Source organism: Beta vulgaris, chromosome 6 (genome assembly GCF_026745355.1).
Source record: "Beta vulgaris subsp. vulgaris cultivar EL10 chromosome 6, EL10.2, whole genome shotgun sequence".
NCBI lineage: Eukaryota > Viridiplantae > Streptophyta > Magnoliopsida > Caryophyllales > Amaranthaceae > Beta > Beta vulgaris.
The window spans coordinates 26,182,791-26,205,156 of record NC_079207.1 but is presented as its reverse complement, the minus strand read 5'-3'; the positions used below and the strand labels follow the sequence as shown (position 1 = coordinate 26,205,156).

The following is a 22,366-nucleotide window of genomic DNA, read 5'->3' as shown; positions in this document are numbered from 1 at the left end:
TTGTACCCCTCCAACGGGCTGCATAGCTCTTTACAAGGCTCACCTCGAGTTGGGTTTGAGATTTCCTTTGCATCCTTTCATAGTCGAGGTGCTCTACTCATATGGTCTTGTCCTATGCCAATTCATGCCTAATAATGTAGGCTCGATGGTGGGTTTCCTCGCTAGTTGCGTCATGATGGACACAGAACCCTCCTTAACGTTGTGGCAGGACATGATGAAGTTGGTAGTCATGTCTGGGACTTAAAACGGAGAAGGGTGGTGGAGTTTCCAGGCCCGCTTTCCTGATAAGGTCGTGGGAACAAGGCCCTCGAACCAACAACACTTTCTCACTGAGTTCGTGTATGTTTGCCGAGGCGAACAATGGGATTTTCCTATTACTCCTCTGCTCGAAGGGCCAAACTTGGTTTTGAACAGATTTGTACCTCGAATGACTGAGGATGAAGCCAGGGTGGCCATCTATTGCCAGACTATCACCACAATAGTCAATGGTGATCGAAAGCAGATCCCTCAGTACTAGAACCCTGGCGCAGAGGATTTAAGTAACGAGCACCTTTTATCGGCAATAGGGTTGAGCCCCGCCTATCCCCAGGGTACGGATCTTGTTTGGTGCTCGACCGACTTCTTGTAGTTTGATTACTAACTTGGTTTCTTTTGTCATAGTTATTGCTTGCCGAGAACCCAACGAGGAGACGCAGAAGTGTCTAACAACCAACGAACGGATGCAGGACCAAATTCGACAGAAGGTGTCGAGGGGAGACACTTGAGTTCCTCGAGCCCCTAAGGTAATACTTTTCCTTCAATGATTTTTATCGTCTTTTTTTTTTAGATTATTGATCCTCTTACTCGCAGGATCCTTCGAAGAGGCCTAAAACACGACCCCTCACTGCCTTGGCTATCATTACTCCTCGAGGGGGTGGAGACAGAAGGAAATTGGTTGTGGATGCGGCTCCTCGACCCAAGGGGGGATCATCCGAGTCTTGAGAGACTAGGGAGGTATTTCCTCTTCGGGGGGAGGATTCTCCGATCCACAAGAAGAGGAGGACTTCGGACTCGGAACCTGCATTGCAGCCCTTCACGGAGCTGTCCGGGATGGAGAAGGCCAGTCGCTTCGATTCAGCAGTGAAGCGTTTCCTTACTAGAGCGGACACCGAGGTCATCCGAGACCTGATCGAGGAGGAGGAGGTCGAAGCTCTGCATTCTTCTTGGATCGACGTAAGTTTTACTGGTACTTCCTTTTGCTTAAGTTATAATTCGAAGCTAACTCTTGACCCTGTTTCAGCATTCAATTCGGATGGCCGTAATGAGCCATTGGCATATTGTAGGTTCCCGGAAGCTTCGAAAGGGGGGCTTTTGGATGATTTTTTCAGTTGAGCGACGACTTGCATGGGTTTCGGCTAGGACTACGTACAATATCCGGGTTATGGTCTTGCATGATTAGGCGAAAGTTTGACTTGAAGGATGTGTGAGCAATGCCCCTCGCATTCCAATAGATAATCGACATATATTAAAGGGGATGCTTGGCTTGGCCATCAAGGCCTTGACTATTGGGAATTTGTTCACGGCCCACGGATTTACTTCTTCTCTTGTCACCGGCTCGATCCACCACCTTCTTTGAGGAAAAGTCGTCATCATTGCCTTGTTTGGAATTTTTCTTCCTCTTCCCTCTTCCCAACTAACTTGTAGTGTAAATTGATGTAGCATGGGAATAATCCTCATCTCTATCATGGCATTCGCGTGACTCATGAATGTCCATTCGATGCTCTTGTGCTTCACTTGATATATTTCCCTCAGAAATTGGAGCATCACGACATGGTCGAGCCATGGGCCTAGGCGATGTAGGAGCATCCTCTCCTCGTCTTCGTGGCTACCTATTTTTTCAAGAGCCAAGTGATGAAGGTCAAGAGTGGTTGGGGTAGATGAAGAAGGTATTTCATTTGAGGGAGATGGGCCGGCACTATGGCTCCGTCCTCATTGTACATTTCGAAATTCAAGAGATAGGTCGGGATTAACATCATATTTAGGATAAAGTTCTTGACTTGCTGCAACGAAATTTCTATGAGGTTGTCTCCCTCTTTCCAAAGGTAAAAGACATGAACTTGGTTGACTTCGCGTTTGAGTAGAAGTGGTGGAGTGTCGAAGGTGCATGGGTAATTCCATTTTCTCAGAATGAGACGGGTTGGGGATGGTGTTGAGTTCTGAGAGTCCGGTGAGGGGGGAGGAGGTGGGGTGGACGAGTTGGGGGAGAGGCTGAGTTCCATTTTTGGGTTTTCGGTGGAGCGATTCGAGGGAGGGGATTCGTTTGTGAGCTTTGATGAGAGAGAATTTTGGGTGAGGTGGGAGGTAATATTGGAGGTTGATGATTTGACTTACCACCTTCCGACTGGTGGTTAGCCAAAGGGTCTTCACTAAGATCTTCTTTCTCATTTTCCAAGTTTTTCAGGGCGTGGAAGGTATTGTGAGTTTCCATAGGTTCAGCTGCAATGTGACAAGATAGGAATTTGCTTCTTTTTTGTTTTGCAGAGTCCACTGGTTTTTGGGAGGCAAAGGGTAAGGGGTTAACATCCCCATTTGAAGTCTTAACCGGAGTCCACATCTGGGCATGGGAAGGATGATTTTTGGACTGTTGGGCCCCATTCTTTTGTAAAGCGTTTTTTGCCTGTTTTGGAAGGCATTTTGGTCTTCTTCCTCGGATTGTTTTTGTTGAGGGCCTGCAATAGCACAAGTTCTTGTACCATGGCCGAATTTTGAGCATTTATCGCAGAACCATGAACTAACCTTCCATATATTCAATGTTTTGGAAAACATTCCCCAACCAAATTCCAGTGATTGGTTGACTGTCCTTTTCCACATGTACACAAATATTTGCATACCTCTTTCCTTCCCCTTTAAGGATATTGTAATCTATTTTTACCATAACCCAACTTTTTTCCCACCTGTACTAGACTATATTGGCTAAAAAGTTCTATAGGGAGTTAAAGGAGTTTAACTCAAACTGCTCCCTTATTGCACTTGGCTTGGGAAGGTTTAAATCCAAGTTCCCATTCTTGAACCCATATGTGGTGGTTTTGGATACACCATGGTCCATTGGCAAGTATTTTTTGTCTTTCTTGGATGGTTTTGCAGTTAATTGAGTAAAAGCCTTTTCCTAGTATTGTTAGGGTTGGTGGTTGTGTCCATCTCCATAATTTTTGAAAAATAGATTTTTAATTATAAATGTCAATTACTTAACAGCAACATTTCGTTAGGTTTAATGACAAAATACAAGTTTAGAGTTATCCATGATAAAAGTGAAAATGTCAAGTTTATTCGAAAAAATAATCTATCTGTCAGAGTTATGTGAGATAATATCTCTAAATTAACACAAATTAGATCCTACACCGAGGTATAGGATGAGCATCCTACACCTTGCCCATGTGGCTGGCTTTTGGCAGTATTTTTGAAAGTTGGCCAGCTCTTTCTCTCTCATCACTCACTCATTCACTCTCTTTCTCTCTCATTTATTTGCTGAAACAATTTTTTTAATGTACAAATGCATATGGTTTGGTGTACAATAATATACGAGTGTACATTTGGGGATTTCCAGTGATCAAAGTAATGACCATCAGTGTACATTGTGATTTATTGAATTTCGGTATGGGACTGTAATTGTACATATTGAATTTCATTAGTGAACAAATATCAACACACCAGTGTACAAAGATTGGAAATTACTCACTTGACATATTTCGGTATGGGACTGTAATTGTACAAATTGTATTTCATTAGTGAACAAACATCAATACACCTAGTGTACAAAGATTGCAAATTACTCACTTGACATCAGTTTCAGGAATTGGGTTACTTTCAGCTGGGAGGCTGTCATTGTACATTTTGATTTTGTTAGTGAACAACCACGAAACCAAGAATATACAAGGAGGTTGAGTGTGGAAAAGAGAGAAGTGGTGAACAGTATATGGGAGAAATGATGACGGTTGACAACAAATCAGTTATTAAATGGTGAACAGTAACTGTCAAATCAATTATTTTTTGAATTTTCGACATGTACACTAGATGTAATGGGAATGTACATTGGTTGTCAAATCAATTACTTTTTGCATGTTGAATGGTGCATTTCATTCTTTTTGCCTTGCGTTTTGAAGCTGTGTAAAATGCTTATTATACACCTCATACCACCATCTACTAATTGCTAAATTAATTGATGAATATGACCTAAAAGATGATGTAATTCAAAAACAATAAAACATAGCAATATATTCAAGGGAAAGAAATGGCGTCGAATATGGAACTCACACTAATATTGGAGAACGTGCACGCGGATCATCCTTGTCAAAGATACGAAGCAATCTTCAATAAAATTGGTCTGCCACTAATTCCAAGATTCATTTCAAATCTCTCTCGGAAAATCAAATAACGTCTACTTAGGCACTTATACTAGGTTTAATTTCTTTCCTTTAAATGAATTAATCCCCACAAACAACATAGTACATTAGAGCTATACTGAGGTTGAAGGTGGTATTTAAGAACAAATTTTATCATACATTAGAGTATACCATGAACATGGTATATTAAGTACTATTTTTCTTCTCATTGTTCAAATGAGCAAAATGTACTAAATAAAAGAGTTTCAAAAGAGCAAATGAATATAAATTAATTTTGAGTGTATCATGTACATAAACCCGGGTATATGATGAATGAACTCGTATTAAGGACCTAAATCTAAATCTTCCGTCATAAGTTATAACTCAATGTTATGTATACTTGCATTTAAGTTCTCATTTGGTTGAAGATAGGACATAATTTCATAAAATATTGTATTTTCTTGTGTATATATAGCTCAAAAGAAGCGCAAGATATAATTTGGTTAATCATAAGAAGCTTATTCATATAAGCAACTTTCACCATTTTATGTAATATCATACAAAAGTGTAACTTCTTGAATTGCCTGTCAATCTTCATTACAACATCAGTTGGAATTGAATGGGAATAGAAACTTGTAAATAAACAATATCACATGGTTAAGATGAAATTTATTTTATTACTATGGTAATGAATAGAGATGATCCTATATCTAACCACGGTAACCAACATACAAGGAAGGATATAGTTATACATGAATGATGAATTTGTTAAATTCATTTCGATTTGTATTTTTCTAATAAATTAGCTTCTTATCATCTATAATATAATAAAGATATTAATAATTTGCAATATATACTAAAGATTGCAAAACAAGAACAGGAACATAGAAAAATTATTTTTTAAACCCAAACTCTTGCAACATCTGAATTTATAGGAGTGTCATGCATATAACATGTGAACTCATTAGCCATCTCGGCATCTCCTACCTATGTCCATAACCCCCTTCTCCCCTAAATTGAGTGGATCTTTTTCTTTTTGAAAAAAAAGGGATTGCAAAGGAAAAAAAAATTGAAAACCAGGAAATGAGCTAATGTCAGACGCTAAATAAGCGGATTCTTGTTGTGTACTCATGTTACAAACTTACAATCTCCCCACTGATCACATTGAGAAGGATAAAAACCTACAAAATAAAAGCTATACAGCATAAAGTAGAAATTTAGCATAGAAATAAGACCCGAAATACGAAACAGAAACATGAAGATCATCTCCAACCACCTAATATCATTTCCAAAACTTAGAACAATAATATATATATAATAACAACATTTCATTTATCTAAACATTATTATTAATTCCTAATATCATGTTTTCATTATACCAAACACACTACAATAGTACAATATTGAATATCAATATGCATGGCAAAATTGAAACTCATACTCTTAGCAAATAAAAACTCAACTCAGGACCCCCATTTCCATCAGGGTTCATCATATAAAATGCCTCAGAATCCTTAGACCCAACTATCCTCTCAAACTTAGCTCTCATATACATAAGCTCCCCCTCCTCCTTCACCTTATGGTTATCGCTATCGTTATCGTTATCGCCATCGCCGCCACTACCACCACCACCAATGGCTGGTAAAACACCAGCCCCCATGGTAATGGGTCCCACAGAGCGTAACACATGCCACTCATGGGGCCCACAGTCCCTTCTCATGGCATACCCACACTTCTTCCCATTACAATAAGCTCTCCAAAGTGGCTCTTCTAGTAATTTGATAAACTCTTTTTTATTATTATCCCACTTTTTATCACATTCCAATGCTACCCTCACCAACCCTGATGCCATCTCTCTCACAAGAACACTCGTTTGAGTAGAGAGCTCAATGAGGAAAGCAGGGGTAGAATTGGGATTCTCTTGGAAAGCAATATGAACATGACCACGCCTATAACCAAAAAGTGTACCAACAACTTTTGAACCAAGGCTAGAATATACATCTCCTGATGATCTGCTCTTAGTAAAAAAAGAAGTGAACTTTGTAACATAAAGTTTCTTCTTCTTATTCTTATGAGTATGACTACTTATCTTAGCATTAATCTCAATATCATCTGCTAATAATGTATGATCACTTATTATTTGATCTTGAGATGGAAGGCTTGAAAATGAGTGAGAAGAAGAATCAAAAGTAAGAGCTTCTTCATCATTAATACTATCATCATCAACATCTTCTGGTTTTTTTTTCCAGTTGAAGTATCTTCTTGAGAAAGAGAAGGATGTTTCCAGAGGATTTTTTGCCATTATTGTCTTCATGATCCTATCTCTTTCTCTCTAAAAGAGGAAAGTATATTAAACTTTGGAGGAAAAAAAGGATGAATTTGGAGATTTTGTGGGTGTTGTTTATGAAACACAAATGAAATGAATTAAAGATGTTAAATAAATGTATGTAAGGGGTGAGAAAGCTAAGGAAGGTGAGCAGCCCCCACCTAACAAATGAGCAGATTGCAATTTGCAGAGCAGACAATGAGAGAATTGTGGACAAAATAGTGGACTTTTTAAGTGGAGATAGAGAGAGATTAAGAGAGAGTGAGTTGAAAATGGGAATGGAAATACTAGTAAAGGTTGAGGGAGACAAAGGGACTGTCACATTTGCTTATATTTCGGTTTGGGTCCCAGTAAAGAGAAATATGGGTTGGAGTTATTCACATAAATTATGATATTGTGGTTAATGATAGTATTTTAGCTGTTTATAGCTTTACAGTGATATGTCTGCTATAGCCTATATGATGGTAAATCATGAAAAACAATGTCTAAATTGTCAAATTGATTAGGTATTCAATAATCGAGCATGTCATTCATAGTAATTAACATTTGTTGTTTGGATGTAGATTAAATGATTAATTAATGTATTAGGTAGACTTGTCTAGGACATCGATTATGTTGAATTTGTGTTGCTGTCGTTTTATTAATTTGGATTACGAATTATCTCGAGTTAAATTAGTTATAAAACCTAGCTAGAGTTTTGGATTCAGATCAATCAAGGTATCTGAGACCATACTTTTCTACATTCACTTGTAGACGGTTGAATTTTCAAAATCTTTTAAATTATACTGAAAACATCGATATCCATTTAGTACAACTATACAAGTGTTAATAAGTTAGTTGTGCGACACATACACTGGGTTGCCATTAGAGTTGGCACTTTGGGTTAGCGAATTGTGTAAAAGGTTTGATTTTGTAAAACTTATTATTTAGAAATATATGATAAACAGGTCAAATCAGATTGTTAGGATTAGTTTTAAAATTCTCTACTAACTATGGGTGGGGTTGAGATGCAAGTTAGAGATCGACAATTTTAGTCTCAAAAAAGACAACTTATTTGGTTAATACATAGGGTTGGATCATAGATCCAAATGCCAATAGTACCTAGAATCAAGTGCACTTTCTCACAATTTACGGAACATTTCATATTTTACTCATTTGAGAAATGTGAAATGAGCAAGAATTGATCAAAAGAGTAAAGTACGTAAGAATTCGTATGAGAGAAAACTAATTTTGAATAGAAAGAGCACATAAATTCTACTTTTCTTAGATGCGTGTAAATAAAACTTTTGAAGATAGCCACTACATAACCAAATTACTATCATTATGAAAAGGTTCAATCAGTTTCTGCTTCATTTATTAATTACCTTGTTGAATTTGATACAAATTTCAGTTACCTTATTTATCTTGTATCATCAAGTAACTCCCCATTTGATAGAAGGGTGGTCTAACTTTATATTAGCCCTAAACTTTTATTTTACCTAGGACTATTGTTTTATTATTATTATTATTATTTTTGGAAATTGAAAAAACTCAAATCTTGGAGGAAAAAGAAAGAATGAGATTGACTGAAGATGCTTGACTTGCTTTGGAAAGGGGGGTATAGGGCAAGGTAAGGACACACCAAACTGTACCCACCAAAGCAATAGGCAGTCACTAGGCGTTAGCAGGACCAAAGCCCAATTCGTTTATCCCAATAGTCCTACTACGAGTACTACGTAGCAGCAGTAGGACCAGTATTTGTTAGGGATCTACATGACTACATCTACACAATACTCCCAAATAAAGCCCCACCAACAAACATCAAGCACTAACGCACGTATATCTATGATGAGCAACCCACTTATGTGTTTATGACTTTACATACAATTTGCATCTCTCTTTGTCTCCTCTTTTCCTTGTTTTCCTCATCTTTTTTACCTATTGTGATTATTAACTTGATGCAACTACATGAGATCAATAACTCTTTTTAACCACAAGCTACTTTTCATCTTAGGTCGGCGTATCTATATGCTTTTACGAAAGGCTCATGCCTTTTCCAACACCATATGAGAGAAGACATCTTATAATAAATTATCGTTACTAAATTGCAATTTTACATCTAAAACTTATCATAGATTCAAACTATTTTCTCTTGGTGTCTTGTTGACTAGTTAACCCACATGTGAGTTTGTCCTATATTGAAAAACAAGAGAGAGTTAATCTTCTCCTATTGTCAATTGATTTCATGATGAAACATCGTCTAAATTTGTGTGGTCACTCTCTCCTCTGGTGTGGCTATGTATTTTTTTGTGGCCCACACTAGGATCCCCTTGGTAGGAAGGACCTTATTGGACCAACACCTATCCCAGATCAGCCAGCCCAACAACACAGGTCAACGCTTGAGAATAAGGAGATATAAGAAGAATCTCTACTCACAAGCACAAGTAGTAGTAGTTTCGAACTTTGAGGAGGTGAATTCCTCACCACCTCCACCAAACAAGCTTGGTTCTGGTGTGTGTATGTATATGCAAACCCAACGATGTATTTGTCATGTCTCAAGTCCACAAAACATTTTCTACCTACCCGAGCTTGCCAAAGGGATGTGTTTTTATTATTTGCTCATATTAAACCTTCTAACATTAATAATGAGCTAAAAAGTAGTCTTAATATATATATAGTAAACCCAAGTCTACAATCTGAATTTCCTAAAGTTTATGTATTCTATTATTTTTAACCGACAAGTCATTTAACTAAAATTTGAAGACACCCAAACCCTAACTATCTCAAAATTCGTTACTTATTTTTCCTTTATAAAATGTCTCAAAAATACTTCCATTTCTTTTTTTTTTCAATTGGAACATCTTAACTACACCACCCGATTCTTTTTATTTACCACTTACCATAAATAAATTGTTCCAAATTATTTGCTCCATCTTCTTTAGTATGTGCTCACATATTATAACTATTTAACCTCTTTTTATTGTTTTTCATCTGCTTATATAAATATTATTATTGTCTATCTTTCATCTACCTATAAATAATGGTTCCAACATCCTCTCATACATATCCTAAATATTTGAGCCAAAGAGGAATGCTAAAAAGCAGGGGGTACACCCACACCTAGGGGTGAAAGTTATTCGGATAAAATCCAAAATCCAATCCAATCCAATCCGAATTAGTAATTCGGATCGGATTCGAACTGTGTTCGGATTGGATTCGGATTGAGATTTTTTGAAAATTTGGATTTTCGGATCGGATTGGATTGAGGGTAATTGGATCCAAAAATCCAATATAACCAAATAGTAATATGTCTTGTATTATGTATCTGGATTGGCTTAAGTGTTTAATTGATTTTTTATTATAAAAAAAACTACTCCATAGCCCAATACACGTAGCACTTCAATCCTTCCCCTAAAACACTAACTGCACTTAATTCCTCATTTCCTAGATCTACTAGGCTTCTGTTGTGCTTAATTTATTTTATCGAAAAACTAGAGTTTTAAAAAATCGGATTTTCGGATCGGATCCAATCTAGAGTATGAAATTTCGGATTGGATTGGATCGGATTCAAACCCTAATTGGTTTGGATTCGGATTGAAAAATTAAAATCCAAATTTTATTCGGATCGGATTGGATTAGGCCCTAATCCAAACCGCACACCGAACTTTCACCCCTACCCACACCAAATCTACTTTCTTTCACTTTTCTATCAAAATTATCGTCTTCAATCACATCTACTCAGTGAACCGGTTAACAAGAATAACTTCTAAATTATTCACATAATATTTCTCCTTAATCTACTTATATGTAATAATTTGGAACAAGGCAGGAGGTATATTTGAAAATGCCAAAGTATCCAAAACTCAACATACATGCATATAAAATATCAATAAGACAAATCTGAAACGAGAAGAAAAAATTGTTCTAACATAATTAAAATTTACAATTATTCGAAGAGAACCATCTGAACCAACGAAAATTAGAATAATTCCTAGTCATTTTTTACCTCTAATAAATTACCCCGTGAAAGATCCAATGTGACCATATGCAGCCCAGTGCCCACATGTAATGGAGAAACATACGCAACTAAGGTCAATCCTCGTTGATTATTATTCCTCCACTATTAACTATTGGTAGTCAGGTGAACACAAAGTAAGATAACACCTAACACCAAATCTAGTAAACAACGGTCATACGTAACACATAAATATTTTCATGGGGCCACAGCAACTTCACAGATAACCTAACTGTATTTCAAGAACCAACCACCTTAACACTGACATATTTTAGCACTTCTTTGTGGGTGAACCCACTCACATTGAGTAGAGCATATAATACCACAATTTTAAACACATTTGATGACATAAGATGAACCAACAAAGATAACGACATTCATATATTACACATCAGGTAAAATGGATATCCAACTTTAAGTAAAACCACCAAGGTAACATCTCAGAATATTTGGCTTCACTTAATAACCGACGGCTCTGCTCCGTCATGTTTAGTGAGCGAAATTAATCATCATCAATTATAATGACTAACTAATGATAGCTGTTAAAGCATACATTAAAACAGCCTAGATCAGTTAACTAACTGATAAAATAACCCACTGCATGGACTGCTTGAATTCTTTTTCCCTCAAACTAAGCTAACAACCATATAAATAAAGGTGTGAATGAGATCAGAGACTACCATAGTCATAATGAAGCATAAAAGGCCTCCTGGCATCAGCTGGCCTCCCATAGTGGGGGCTTCCAGGAGTCCAGGCATCTCTTGGGCTAAATGGTTCTCTTGGAGGATAGTTTTGCAGATAATGAGGTACAGGTGGACTAAATTCCAGACCAAAGGGAGAAGGCGGGGCCTCTATGTGATTTCTCGGCACATACGCACCATGGAAATGCCCATTATTCAGTGCCTCTCGAGCATGATTCCATCGATGGTTTGACTGATTCCAAGAATTATCAGGTGATGGACCCATCCAGTTCTTCTGATCTGCATTCTCCGGTATAGGGGCATTAATTCCAGGAAAACCTACAGTCATTTTCTTTTGGGATTTTCTTACATCTAATGACAGGCCATTCCTCATGTCCATATTTTGACTTTCCTCATCACCAAAGATTGCAATTCCAGAAGGCTGCTCCTCTTCTTCTGAATCTGATTAAAAATAGTCCCAAGGAGCTTAAAGAAAGGTTCGCTACATGCAGTACTCTTCAGATAAAATGAGGAGCGAGTTTCATATAATTTTTTATTTACTTATAACATAGAAAGTATAGAGATACAAACCATGATAGCTAGTTCATTTCAGATAACACAAATAGGACAACTTACCAAAGTATCCCACTGGATATCCCAGTTCGCGCATCCTATTAAGCCATGGAGGTGGATCAAGCTCCTGCAACACATTGATAAACAACTAATTAGCTTGAAGATACATGATCAGTTGTCAAGGATACCTTTAAACATAGAAAGGTCTTCTGTGAGCATTCCATACAAATATTTTACCATGCAATAAGACAGTGAGCTCTTTTTAGCAATGGATGACAACAAAATCATGCAAAAATTATAATAGTAGATTAGACATTAAGTTATGTCATACTTGTATAATTCCTTCATTGGACATATTTACAGATACAGACTGATAATAATTTACTAAAATAGCAGTGTAATTAAACAGCAGTTCCTATGCTGTGTAAAGTTGCTGTTGAGTCCAAAACCATATCCATCATCAAGAGGAATTTACAAGATGCTGAAAAACTGCTAGAAAATTGCATTCCACATACCCACAAATCCACAACCACCCCACACCTACAGAAAAAATAATGATAAAAACTGTACCAAAATGCAAAACTATAAATGAAAATCACATGGTAAATAAAATTATACAGCAAACTTAAGTAATCAGTATATCTCACCCCTAAACCCAGCAACTTTCTTGTTTCAGCTGAAAGGGCACCTGGTTTAAGCCCATCAAACTTGCCAGCTGGAGATTCCTGGTAGTACCGGGTTTGAACACGGGGACCAGTATTCTGGTTCCTCTTGCTTAAATATTGTTTGCGGGCACTGTTTACAGCAGCATTATCACGAGGCTTTTGACACTCACTAAGAGGATGATTATATGAGCCACAATTGAAGCAACGAGGAGCTTCACGCAAATCTACAACTCTGAAATGACAGGGACAAAAAAAAATATACATAACCATATATTGAAAATCCAGAATCTTTGCACTCCAAATCAATAAGGGGAAAATTGTTGTAGAGATTGCAATTTTGAGACATTAAATATCCCACTAGGGCAGTCCTTTATTATTTTATATAAGAATTCTAAATGCACATATAAACTAAACTGTAATATTCACCATTTAGGCATTATACAAAAAAATTCTATTTCCCTGAATCCCCTGCACTCTCCCTACAAGAAGGGTAAAACCCAGTAGGATAAGGCAAGGATTTGCCAATTATTACACATGCAGAGCTGTTTTCAGAAGAAATCAGGCCCAAAACAAAACAAAAAAAAAATCAACAGACTATGGTCATTGCATAGCCAACAACCTTGGTATTATTCTAGCTAGACAGAACTTTGGAGTGCCACCCCTGACCCCTGACCCCACCCCACAAGAAAAGAATTCAAGTGAAAGACATGAATCTGACTTTATAAAATAAAAAATCTTATGCATGATAGTCTGAAGGAGCCCTAACACTAAGTAAACCAAATGTTAAAATTTGAATCTGAATGTTAGCATTTATAAAAAAATTCTACTTCCTCCGGTTTTTTTTTTACATCTTACACTTTTCAAATCACGGACTCTTAGATAATTTTTGGAGAGGAGAGAGATAGAGAGAAAGAAAACAAAAGGGTCTCATGTGAACATGTGATAGGGGAGAGATAGAGAAAAGTTATTACCCAAAATAAAAGTGTAACATCTAATTTGAAACTTCCTAAAATAGAAAGTGTAACATGTAAAAAAAAACGGAGGAAGTACTATCTTTCACTAGCCTGTCAGATTTCTTCTTCTTGTAAAGATCTATACTGATAGCCCCACCCCTACCTGACCAGAGAATTTTCTGGCTTCATCATTGGGGAATTTGCTTATATTGTGGGCTAGTGTGCTATGTGGTTTTACAGAAGTCTATTCCATTTGGTGATGCACCATTGTTATTATTACCAACCACCGGGGATGGGTCATTTCACAAACTTAGAAAAGAATAACTGTGAACAGAAAACACGATATTCAGCTATTACAACTCCATAAGCTCACAGAAACCAACTGGCTATTATCAAGAAGAAGCCTATGGACCATGTCCACCACCAAATTAATGATGCCAAGACCCACATTCTTTTTCAAAGAAAAAGGGGGCAGAAAAGTCTCCTAAACAGAAACCTTCTATAACATACAATTTTAGGCCTCAGGGGTAAGCAATACTTAAGCAGCAGCCTCTTGAAGCAGAGAGCTTGCCTAATGGAACCATAGCCACTTTAATTCTTAGATGAATTTCTCGATTCCCTTTGGTCCACCAAATAAGGTACTAGAGTACTTATCATAACATTCTACTTTAGTCATACATAACCAGGCCTTGCACATTTCTTACCTTTCTTCAATGATCCCCTCATCAGATGCCAAGCCAACAGCATATCCTCGATCATACAACGGTGAGCCATCATTATTCAGGGATAATGACTCTTTACGTTGCCTTTTCCGGACATGAACATCCATCGAAAATGACTAGCATTTAAAAGAAAATATAGGTTAGGAAGAAACTTTGAATATAGAAGTTAGTTTCATCACAAGGACACCGCTAACTCCTATGCTAAATTAGATTGTAATTTGTAAGTAAATGTCTAATAAAGGTTAAAGGTCAGCGATGGTTTCACGATATAGGCTGCTTTGAACATGCATGACCTATGAAGCATGGAAACCTCTAGGTTTTCCGGTTTCCATTCCCAAAACAGCAATTTAAGTGCATAACATGGAAAATACATATTAAACGTTTGACTCAAAACATATTATATGGTTGTGAAGAAGTAAACTAATGACCCTCCATTTAACCTCTAGTTGTAAGAAATCTAAATCTTCAAAACTCATGGGGAGGAGGGGAGCTAATCTTTTTTTATCCAATTGATAAAATTGTTCAGTTTCAGCATTTCATAGTAACTATAAAATGACTTTCTTTGGCATAGCTGGGAAGAGTTTAAATGTCCAACAACAAAACACTGGGCGTTTCGACTTTCAATTACTTGGATGAGAAAGAGAACATACCACTGTCAAAGACTTCTCTGAACCTACATGTATTGCAGGAAAGTATGTTTCTTCACCAGATTCTAAACAATCAGCTAGATCCTGAAATACATTCAATATGTCATGGTCAGTTAGCAAGTGAAATTTACCCCCACTAGATAGATACATCAATGTGCGGCTGTGCGCACATGAGCCTGGTGGTTCGAAGAAAAATGCTCACATCAGCTGACTTAAAATTCTGAGTGTGCCACTCAGACCACTGGTGTAAGAGTTCTTCAAGCTTTCTTTTGCTCTGACTGCAATAAGAACATAGCAAAGTTAAAGTAAACAAAACTGCAGTAGTAAAAAAATATTATTCTAGAAAATACCGACATTCATACCAACCTTGGTAAAGAACTATAAACTATACGAACTGATGACTCTTTGTTTTTGCATTCATCTTCAGGTCTTTTAGAGCCTATTCATGGTGGCAAACCCACATTAAGAAAGAAAAGTAGATATAAGACTATAGTAAGTGTCTAAGAGAGCTATAAGCATCATATCATTGGATCTCTGCTAAGAACTGTTGATTTACAGCAATCTCTTTATGATTGACAGCAACAAAGATACACAATGCAAATGCTATGGTTCAAAGATACTATAAAGTAAAAATTAAACAAGATAACGCTTGTTTTCCAAAATACATATCCAAGCAAGTACCTCAAACTAATAACAGGCTACTTTGTAAAAACAGCAAGCAAATAATAGACACATAGTTGGTTACCTATAACATGATATTTTAATTCTTTTTATCTACAACCTCACAAGGATAAGAACATAGACTTAACATTTACAAGCTAAACTTTGCCTATCATATCAACTTTCCAGAATAATGCATCAGCAACACCAAAAGTCAACAAAATATAAAGTCATGGGTTGATTTCATAACAATAAAACAAAGAGATGATTCCAGGAGGCAAGCAGACGTTGTGGACTCAGTAACAACTTCACGAGTTTCAAGTTAGAGTACTAGGAAGACTTACCATCAACCTCATCAGTGCCACTGCCAAGTTCTTCATTCAGGCCAACCAGGGAACCATTTCCACCATTATTGTTAGATTGGATAGCATCCAACTCTAAAAAGTGACTAGCTGACATTGATTCAACCAATTCAAGGCTCTGCATTGGTGGCTGCAAAGTTACTTCATTCTCGAGGCATTTAACCATAGTATTAGAGTCTTGAATTACTTCCTTTGCCTGTCCTAAATCTTCCATGCTAAAGACACCCGGTTGAAGTCCATTTGAAATATTTTCGACATTGGAATAAGAATCCAATGCTTTCATATCATTTGCTTCACTTTGGGTACAGTGTTGAACGACCTTCTCAGCAACCGTGCTTCGTGGCTCAATCCTTGCCCCCAAAATCTAGCTAAACAACAGAGCTTCTTTAGCAAAACTAGTACTGATATTACTGATCTGTAAATAAAGCACTTCGATCCATAACAATTTAAGCTTGTAGAGCAGTGGATTGTTAATAGATGATTAACAATGAGAAAGTTCAATAAATTCAATCATTAATCAGGAACAAAATAAACTACTAGAATAATATTGTCCACTCAACAGGAAAAACTATAAAGGCACGTTTACAAATGATCATTTCTGTTCATCAATAATTCTTTCATGCATCTATTCAATCTTTACGAGAAGGTCGTTGCATAAACCCCCTTTAGGATAAAAAACAAAGCATATGATTAGACCAATTTATAACTCTGGCATGCTCAGATTGGAAATTGAATGGGAGATTCCTACCCAAAAAAAGAAGAAGGAAATCTTTAGCACAGGCAGATACAGAGACAAAGTATTTATAAATTAAATCCAACTACCTATACACTAATATTTGAGTCCTCTGCTTCCCAGTTTAATGTTTCACCAATGTACAAGCCCTTTTCTCTTGTATTATAAGTAAATCAGAGAGTTGTAATTGGCCAACTGTAGCAAGTTAAAATGAAAGGCAATAACCTATTGTCATCATACTTCAATTTCAAATCAATCATAGAGTGCCTTACAATTGCTACACTGTTTCTCTTGTCGTTTGTCATTTTATCCTCCTAATTCATAAAAATCTATCTCCGGGTTGAGGTCAATCCTATTCCAAAGCGGATGGCAGGCCCTGTTATCCTCGTAGCTTGTACACTGAAGCTCCTCCTGCATGTTTCATAGGCTGAGCCAAATCCAAAAACAACATAGTGCCTAATTGTTATATTTTTCTAGTTTCGAGGTTTTAGCGTCTTTGAAGAACTATAAACAAAGATATCAAAACCAGAGAAAGTATTTTCCTTGTTGTGAGTTTTCATACTAAACATGATTACCTGTATCTTATGACTTTAAAGTAACAGTGATAATGAACATGCCTTTAAGTTGCTTATGTGGGTCCATAGCATGTCAGGCTGGACGGAGATCATAAGAGTCACCTCGACTCGGTATTTTAAAGGTTCTACACCATCTAAGGCAAACTACGATTCACATACTTAAATGATCTTTTACATATACTCCCTCCTTCTCAAAATAGTTTGACCCACTATCAGATAAAAGTTCAACTTTAAAGTACATAGAACCTAGCTTTTGGGCATTCTACTAAAACCGAGGATTTCAAATTCCAAGTCTTTCGTCATAAGGAGACTATGGTGACTTGTCATTTCAAAATAAAGTTCCTACTTCCTTTGTTTTTGTCTTCAAATCATCAACCCTCCTTTAACCTTTAAGAGCTTCATGAAAATCTATACAAAGTATATAAATCCTCCCCAAAAGTGCATAGTCTGATTTGTTTTCTTCGACAAACAACCAATCATTAACTAGAGCCAGCTTAATGTGACTCCATCTGAATATGGCACTAAGCTAGACTTGCACGGCACGGGCACGAAGGGAACTATATGTGCCAGGCTGTGGGTAGTGCTTATGATACATGGTTGGATGGAAAAACACAGCATGCATGAGGCACGAACCTCGGCATCAAAAAGCGCGGAAAACTCACAATTTTTAAATATTGGCACGAAAGCAGAGCACAACCTGACATGACGGGCCCATACGTATATTTTGGTCAAACCGACCTCATATAGAATGAGACAGGCGAGCCTCCAGCACGAACCGGCACAACCTGTGCCATCTTTAATCAATATCTATCCTGTGCATCTTCCCATATATGATATATTCCACATATATCAAAATCAATTAGCCCTAAACAAACCCTAGTCAATTGTTCCTCCAAACTCAAGCCTTAGATCCCTCACTACATAAATCCCTTTCGAAAATTTACAAATGCACCCATCACCATATAGCTGCAGACTAAAACCAAAAGTACTATGACCAAAATGCAGTCCAGCACTTCAACTTCAAGACCTATAATCCAAATCCCAAATTAATCAACTCCAAGTCCAAATCTTTACTCCTTGAACCACAATCAAAGTTTCATCATCTTTCTCTAATTGCCGATACCGAAACCCAATGAGACACACACACACAAGATTCCTAGCTACTTGTGTCCTTCACCTTCAAACTAGTTTTTTGCATGTTAATTTTCTCAAAAGTTACAAGTTAGAACAGTTAACAGAAACTAATCTGTCAATTGGACTGATAATTTCATCAAGAACATTAAGAAATAAGAAAATTAAACCATAACTACAAAAAAGCTTCAAGCATGAGCAAACATTTCGCCGAAATGAATACTTAGAAGTGATACTATAATATGCAATATAAAATATAAAGTCGAAGCTGATGCTGTGATGCAACAAGTAGTAAAAGAGTTTGATTGAAGGTATAAAGACTAACCTGCTGCTGCTGCTACTACTGAAGGGCAGTTAAGCCGTCGAGGAGGAGAGATAAAGAATTGAAAGGGGTTCGCCCGCCTTCAGAATTTCAGAAGTCAGTTAGGAGCTGAGACTTAAGAGAGAGAGAAATTCCAAGGAAGATGAGGAGATTCGATGTTTTTATGGGTAATTGTGTAAATGAGTATTTCAGCATTGCTTCATTCTTATCACCGACGAGGTTTATCGCCCAATCCAACAACATGGCGTAAGCCTAAGCCCAAGCCACTCAACGTCTGTTCAGATTATGAAAATGTGTCATGGATTGATTGAAAAAACATGTTTTTCACCAAATATCTCGAGTTTTTATAAAATTTACGAGATATTTCTTACTTTTCACAATATATAAAATACCCCTAAGTTTCATTATAATACACTCAAATACTCTTAGTGACTAAGTTGTTAACCATCGTTAGTCGTTAACCCTAATTTTCTATTTTAAACCCTAATTAACTTCTAATCCCAACTATCCTTCCCCCACCCCTGCAGCCACTGCCACCCAAGCCCCCCTCCCCTACCCTCCCCCCCCCCCCGCGCAGCCCTTACCCCCGAGACCCCCTCCCCACTTCCCATCCTCGCGCCCCTAACCCCGCAGCCCAAACCCAGTTCAATTCAACAGGGACCCCCTGTGCGGCGGAAATTGACCTTCCTGTGCGGCGGAAATTGAAGAAGGGAAGGAATTCGACGGATGTTAGGGGAGGGGGTTTCGACGGGGGTTAGGGGAAGGGGAATTCGATGGGGAAGGGAGCTGCTGGGGGTTGGGGAGGGGGCTGTTGTGTGGTGGGAGGGAGTTAGGGTTAGGTTTAGAAGAGAGAGGTTGGGGTTAGTTAGAAGTTAGGTTTTCGGGTTTAATTAGGAGTTAGTTAGGGTTAAGATTAACGAAATTAATTGTCGTTAGTTATTAAGGACATATGGATGTATTATTATGAAACTTATGGATACCCTGTGTATTTTGAAAGGATGGGGGTATCTCATGAATTTTTTGAATATTTGGGGGTATTGGTGAAAAAACCGATTAAAAAAATTATAGTCTTTCACTCATAATTTTTGGGTGATTTAATTTGGATCATCCCATTACATATTGCAATTCAGATCATCCCATGACAAAGTCATGGAACAAGTCATGAGCAAGTAAAGGTCGGGGTCGTGGGGATCACATGTATGATATGTAATTCGAAATTTGTATAATTGGAATATCTTAAAAACCACAAAGCAAAATAAATTACACAAGTTACCAGTTGTGATAAATTTTGAGTTCTATATATGAACATCTAGTTTGCTATATTTTGACACACTTTTAAATTTTTTTTTCTGTTTAGATTTTATACACTTGAGTTTTTATTTTCGGATGATGTTGTTTATTCTAGTTATGAGTAGCGTGCATTTGTCAAAATGGGTCATGAGGTATGATCAATTTTATAAGATAAGAGAGAAAGTTGATAAGAGAGAGACGACTGTATGACTTTTTCGGTCATTAGTGCCCATGCTCTTAAAGGCTATACTCTCCTCAACTTTTTTCTTGGAGTTTTTTTTTCTAAACTTAAATTCGTGTGTTTTTGTACAGTTATTCTCCGTCTCTCACAACGCCAAACTTTACCTATCAATAAGATCCATTGATGTTTCTTTAAGTATATACTTAATATTCCATCTGTTCCTCAATAGATTTCTCATTTCTAATTTGAGCACTATCCATAGGCAAAGAAAATCCTACAAAAAATTGCTATATACAAGAAAAAAAACATAGTCATGTAGGGGTCTTCTTTGTTTCGTCTCATTATGCCTATTAGAAAAATCAAACTTTTATAATTTTTATTAATATATAATTGAAGATATTAATGACACAAAACGTTTATTTGCAAAAATGATAGGGAAATGGAAATCTATTGGAGGGATGGAGGGAGTCTATTGAAACGAATTAAACAAGATTATGCATGATTATCTTTGTCTTATGGGAGTCAATTGAAATGAATTAAACAAGATTCTGCATAATTATCTTTGTCTTATGTATACTCATGGTTCGGGTGTGCAGAAACCGGTCTGATCCCCGGTTCGCAGATTTCGGTCCAGTCCGGTCTACGGTCCGCCGAATATCAGGATTCCTGTCCACCGGTCCGGTATGGAATAAATGGTAGGGTGTGAACCGGTACCTCCTGCGTATGTGTAAGTCGGTTCGAAGTCCTGTAAAACAGAGCATGTAAACTAACCTCGGGGGTTGATCCGAGGAACGCCCCTCTGATGCCTAAGTCAGTATTGGGTAAACCAGTGGCTCTCAAGTGGAGTCTGATTGTGTTTGTGAACGTACCTTATGACTCAGATCAACGGGGTATTTATAGGCGCCGGCAAGAGGCCTTGTTCAAGTAGGACTCTGCTCCTATTGGTTGGATGCAGGTATATTCCTTTGGGATATACTTTTATCCTCTATTGAAGTTTTATCCTTAGGCCCATAGGCTATTCTGGATAGATACTGGTTCTATAGTGAGTGCATTGACCAGAATGATTAATATCGGTATGGGGAGATCAGTATGGAACTTAGTCAGCCCCCATACAACTAGCCCCCAAGCCGGTATGTCTGGCGAAGACGTATCCTGCTTAGTACATTTTAGACCGTCATGGGTATGTTTGATATGAAGTAGCGTGAGAAGGTTAACCGTTGCTCGGGAATCTCAATCGTCGCCTCGATGGCTGCTGTTATAGCTCATTATGTGAAGTTGCTTCACAACTGCTGCTGAGCTTAATAACACGTGGCGTGATCAAGGACGGGAAGACGAAGAGTCGCTTAATCCAAACCGTGAGTTTTTCTATAAATACGCTTTGAGTGACCTTCGCTCCTCATTCTCATCATCCTTCATTTGCTTTGATCCGTATGACGGACTTTCTCTCTCTAAGTTGACTCTCTGCATCCTTGATGGTTTTTTATTGGATCTCTTCTTCCGGTCTTCACGCACCTGCGGATACCTATTACTCCTTCTTCAATTTCCCTCTTCCAGGTATTTCCACAAAATCTTTCCCTATCTTTCATACCGTCTTATTCATCATATCTTCAAATTCTGATTCACAAAATATATCTGGAAGCCCCGCCTCTATGTCCGATAGTGATAACAATTCTGATAGCACTTCATCTAGTCTAATAGTCTTTGACAATTCACCGATAGAGGATAATATTAGAGAACTTAGGGCCAAAAGCCAAAATGACTGTAGTACCTCTGGTAGGCCAGATGATGAACCGACATTGCGTGCCTCCCCTTTAGGAGTGGTAGTGGGACTTGGCAACGCATTAGGAGTGTCAATCTATGGCCAGTATGGGACTATGTTAGGCCTTGCTGAATGCTCTCTCGAGTTGTTTCCCCCTACTAGGCCTTCTTCTTCGAGACTGGTAAGATTAATAGAAAAGGGGGAGACCTCGGCCAGGCCGCCACCTGCTCAACCGGAAGTGTCGTCCGTGGATTCGGACGAAGTCGATAGTGTAGTCCCCGCCTTAGAGGAGTCCGATGAAGAGTCGACTACTATTGAGGATGAGGAGGATGAGGATCCTCCTGAAACTATCGCGGAAGAAGAGGACGAGGAGGAACTGGCCCAACCATATCTACTGCCCCGGAAGGCCAGTAGTCCTGCCATCGTAAAAGTGGA

The 22,366-nt window shown here is 37.7% G+C and overlaps 2 protein-coding genes across 6 annotated transcripts; both read right to left on the bottom strand.

Annotated features, from left to right (window-relative positions):
* Nucleotides 1-5,640: 5,640 nt before the first annotated feature.
* On the bottom strand, nt 5,641-6,970 carry LOC104896348 (protein MIZU-KUSSEI 1). The gene has a single exon (XM_010683093.4). The coding sequence runs from the start codon at nt 6,670-6,672 to the stop codon at nt 5,794-5,796; it is 879 nt and encodes a 292-aa protein (XP_010681395.2). The 5' UTR covers nt 6,673-6,970; the 3' UTR covers nt 5,641-5,793.
* A 4,062-nt stretch (nt 6,971-11,032) lies between these two features.
* LOC104896346 (hypothetical protein) lies at nt 11,033-18,900 on the bottom strand. 5 transcript variants are annotated; one of them, XM_048647456.2, is made up of 9 exons: nt 18,705-18,900; nt 15,923-16,308; nt 15,285-15,357; nt 15,121-15,196; nt 14,922-15,002; nt 14,254-14,387; nt 12,579-12,828; nt 11,995-12,058; nt 11,033-11,820 (listed from the first exon to the last, which is right to left on the bottom strand). In XM_048647456.2, exons 2-9 carry the CDS (start codon nt 16,221-16,223, stop codon nt 11,348-11,350), a joined length of 1,452 nt encoding a protein of 483 aa, XP_048503413.1. In that variant the 5' UTR covers nt 16,224-16,308; nt 18,705-18,900; the 3' UTR covers nt 11,033-11,347. The 5 variants fall into 5 exon arrangements, with proteins under 5 accessions (XP_048503413.1, XP_057251553.1, XP_057251551.1 ...); XM_057395570.1 differs by having other exon boundaries at nt 15,923-16,304; XM_057395568.1 differs by lacking the exon at nt 18,705-18,900 and adding an exon at nt 16,946-17,905 and having other exon boundaries at nt 15,923-16,304.
* Between the last annotated feature and the right edge of the window lie 3,466 nt (nt 18,901-22,366).

Bases quoted from the DNA above. Each gene is read 5' to 3' on its own strand.
- LOC104896348 (XM_010683093.4), bottom strand. From the start codon at position 6,672: ATGAAGACAATAATGGCAAAAAATCCTCTGGAAACATCCTTCTCTTTC.
- LOC104896346 (XM_057395568.1), bottom strand. From the start codon at position 16,978: ATGACAAACGACAAGAGAAACAGTGTAGCAATT. The intron at 16,305-16,945 runs GTAAGGCACTCT...TTGTTTAGCTAG, and splicing joins AGAGAAACAGTGTAGCAATT to ATTTTGGGGGCAAGGATTGA. The intron at 11,821-11,994 runs GTAAGTTGTCCT...ATTTTTAATCAG, and splicing joins ATATCCAGTGGGATACTTTG to ATTCAGAAGAAGAGGAGCAG.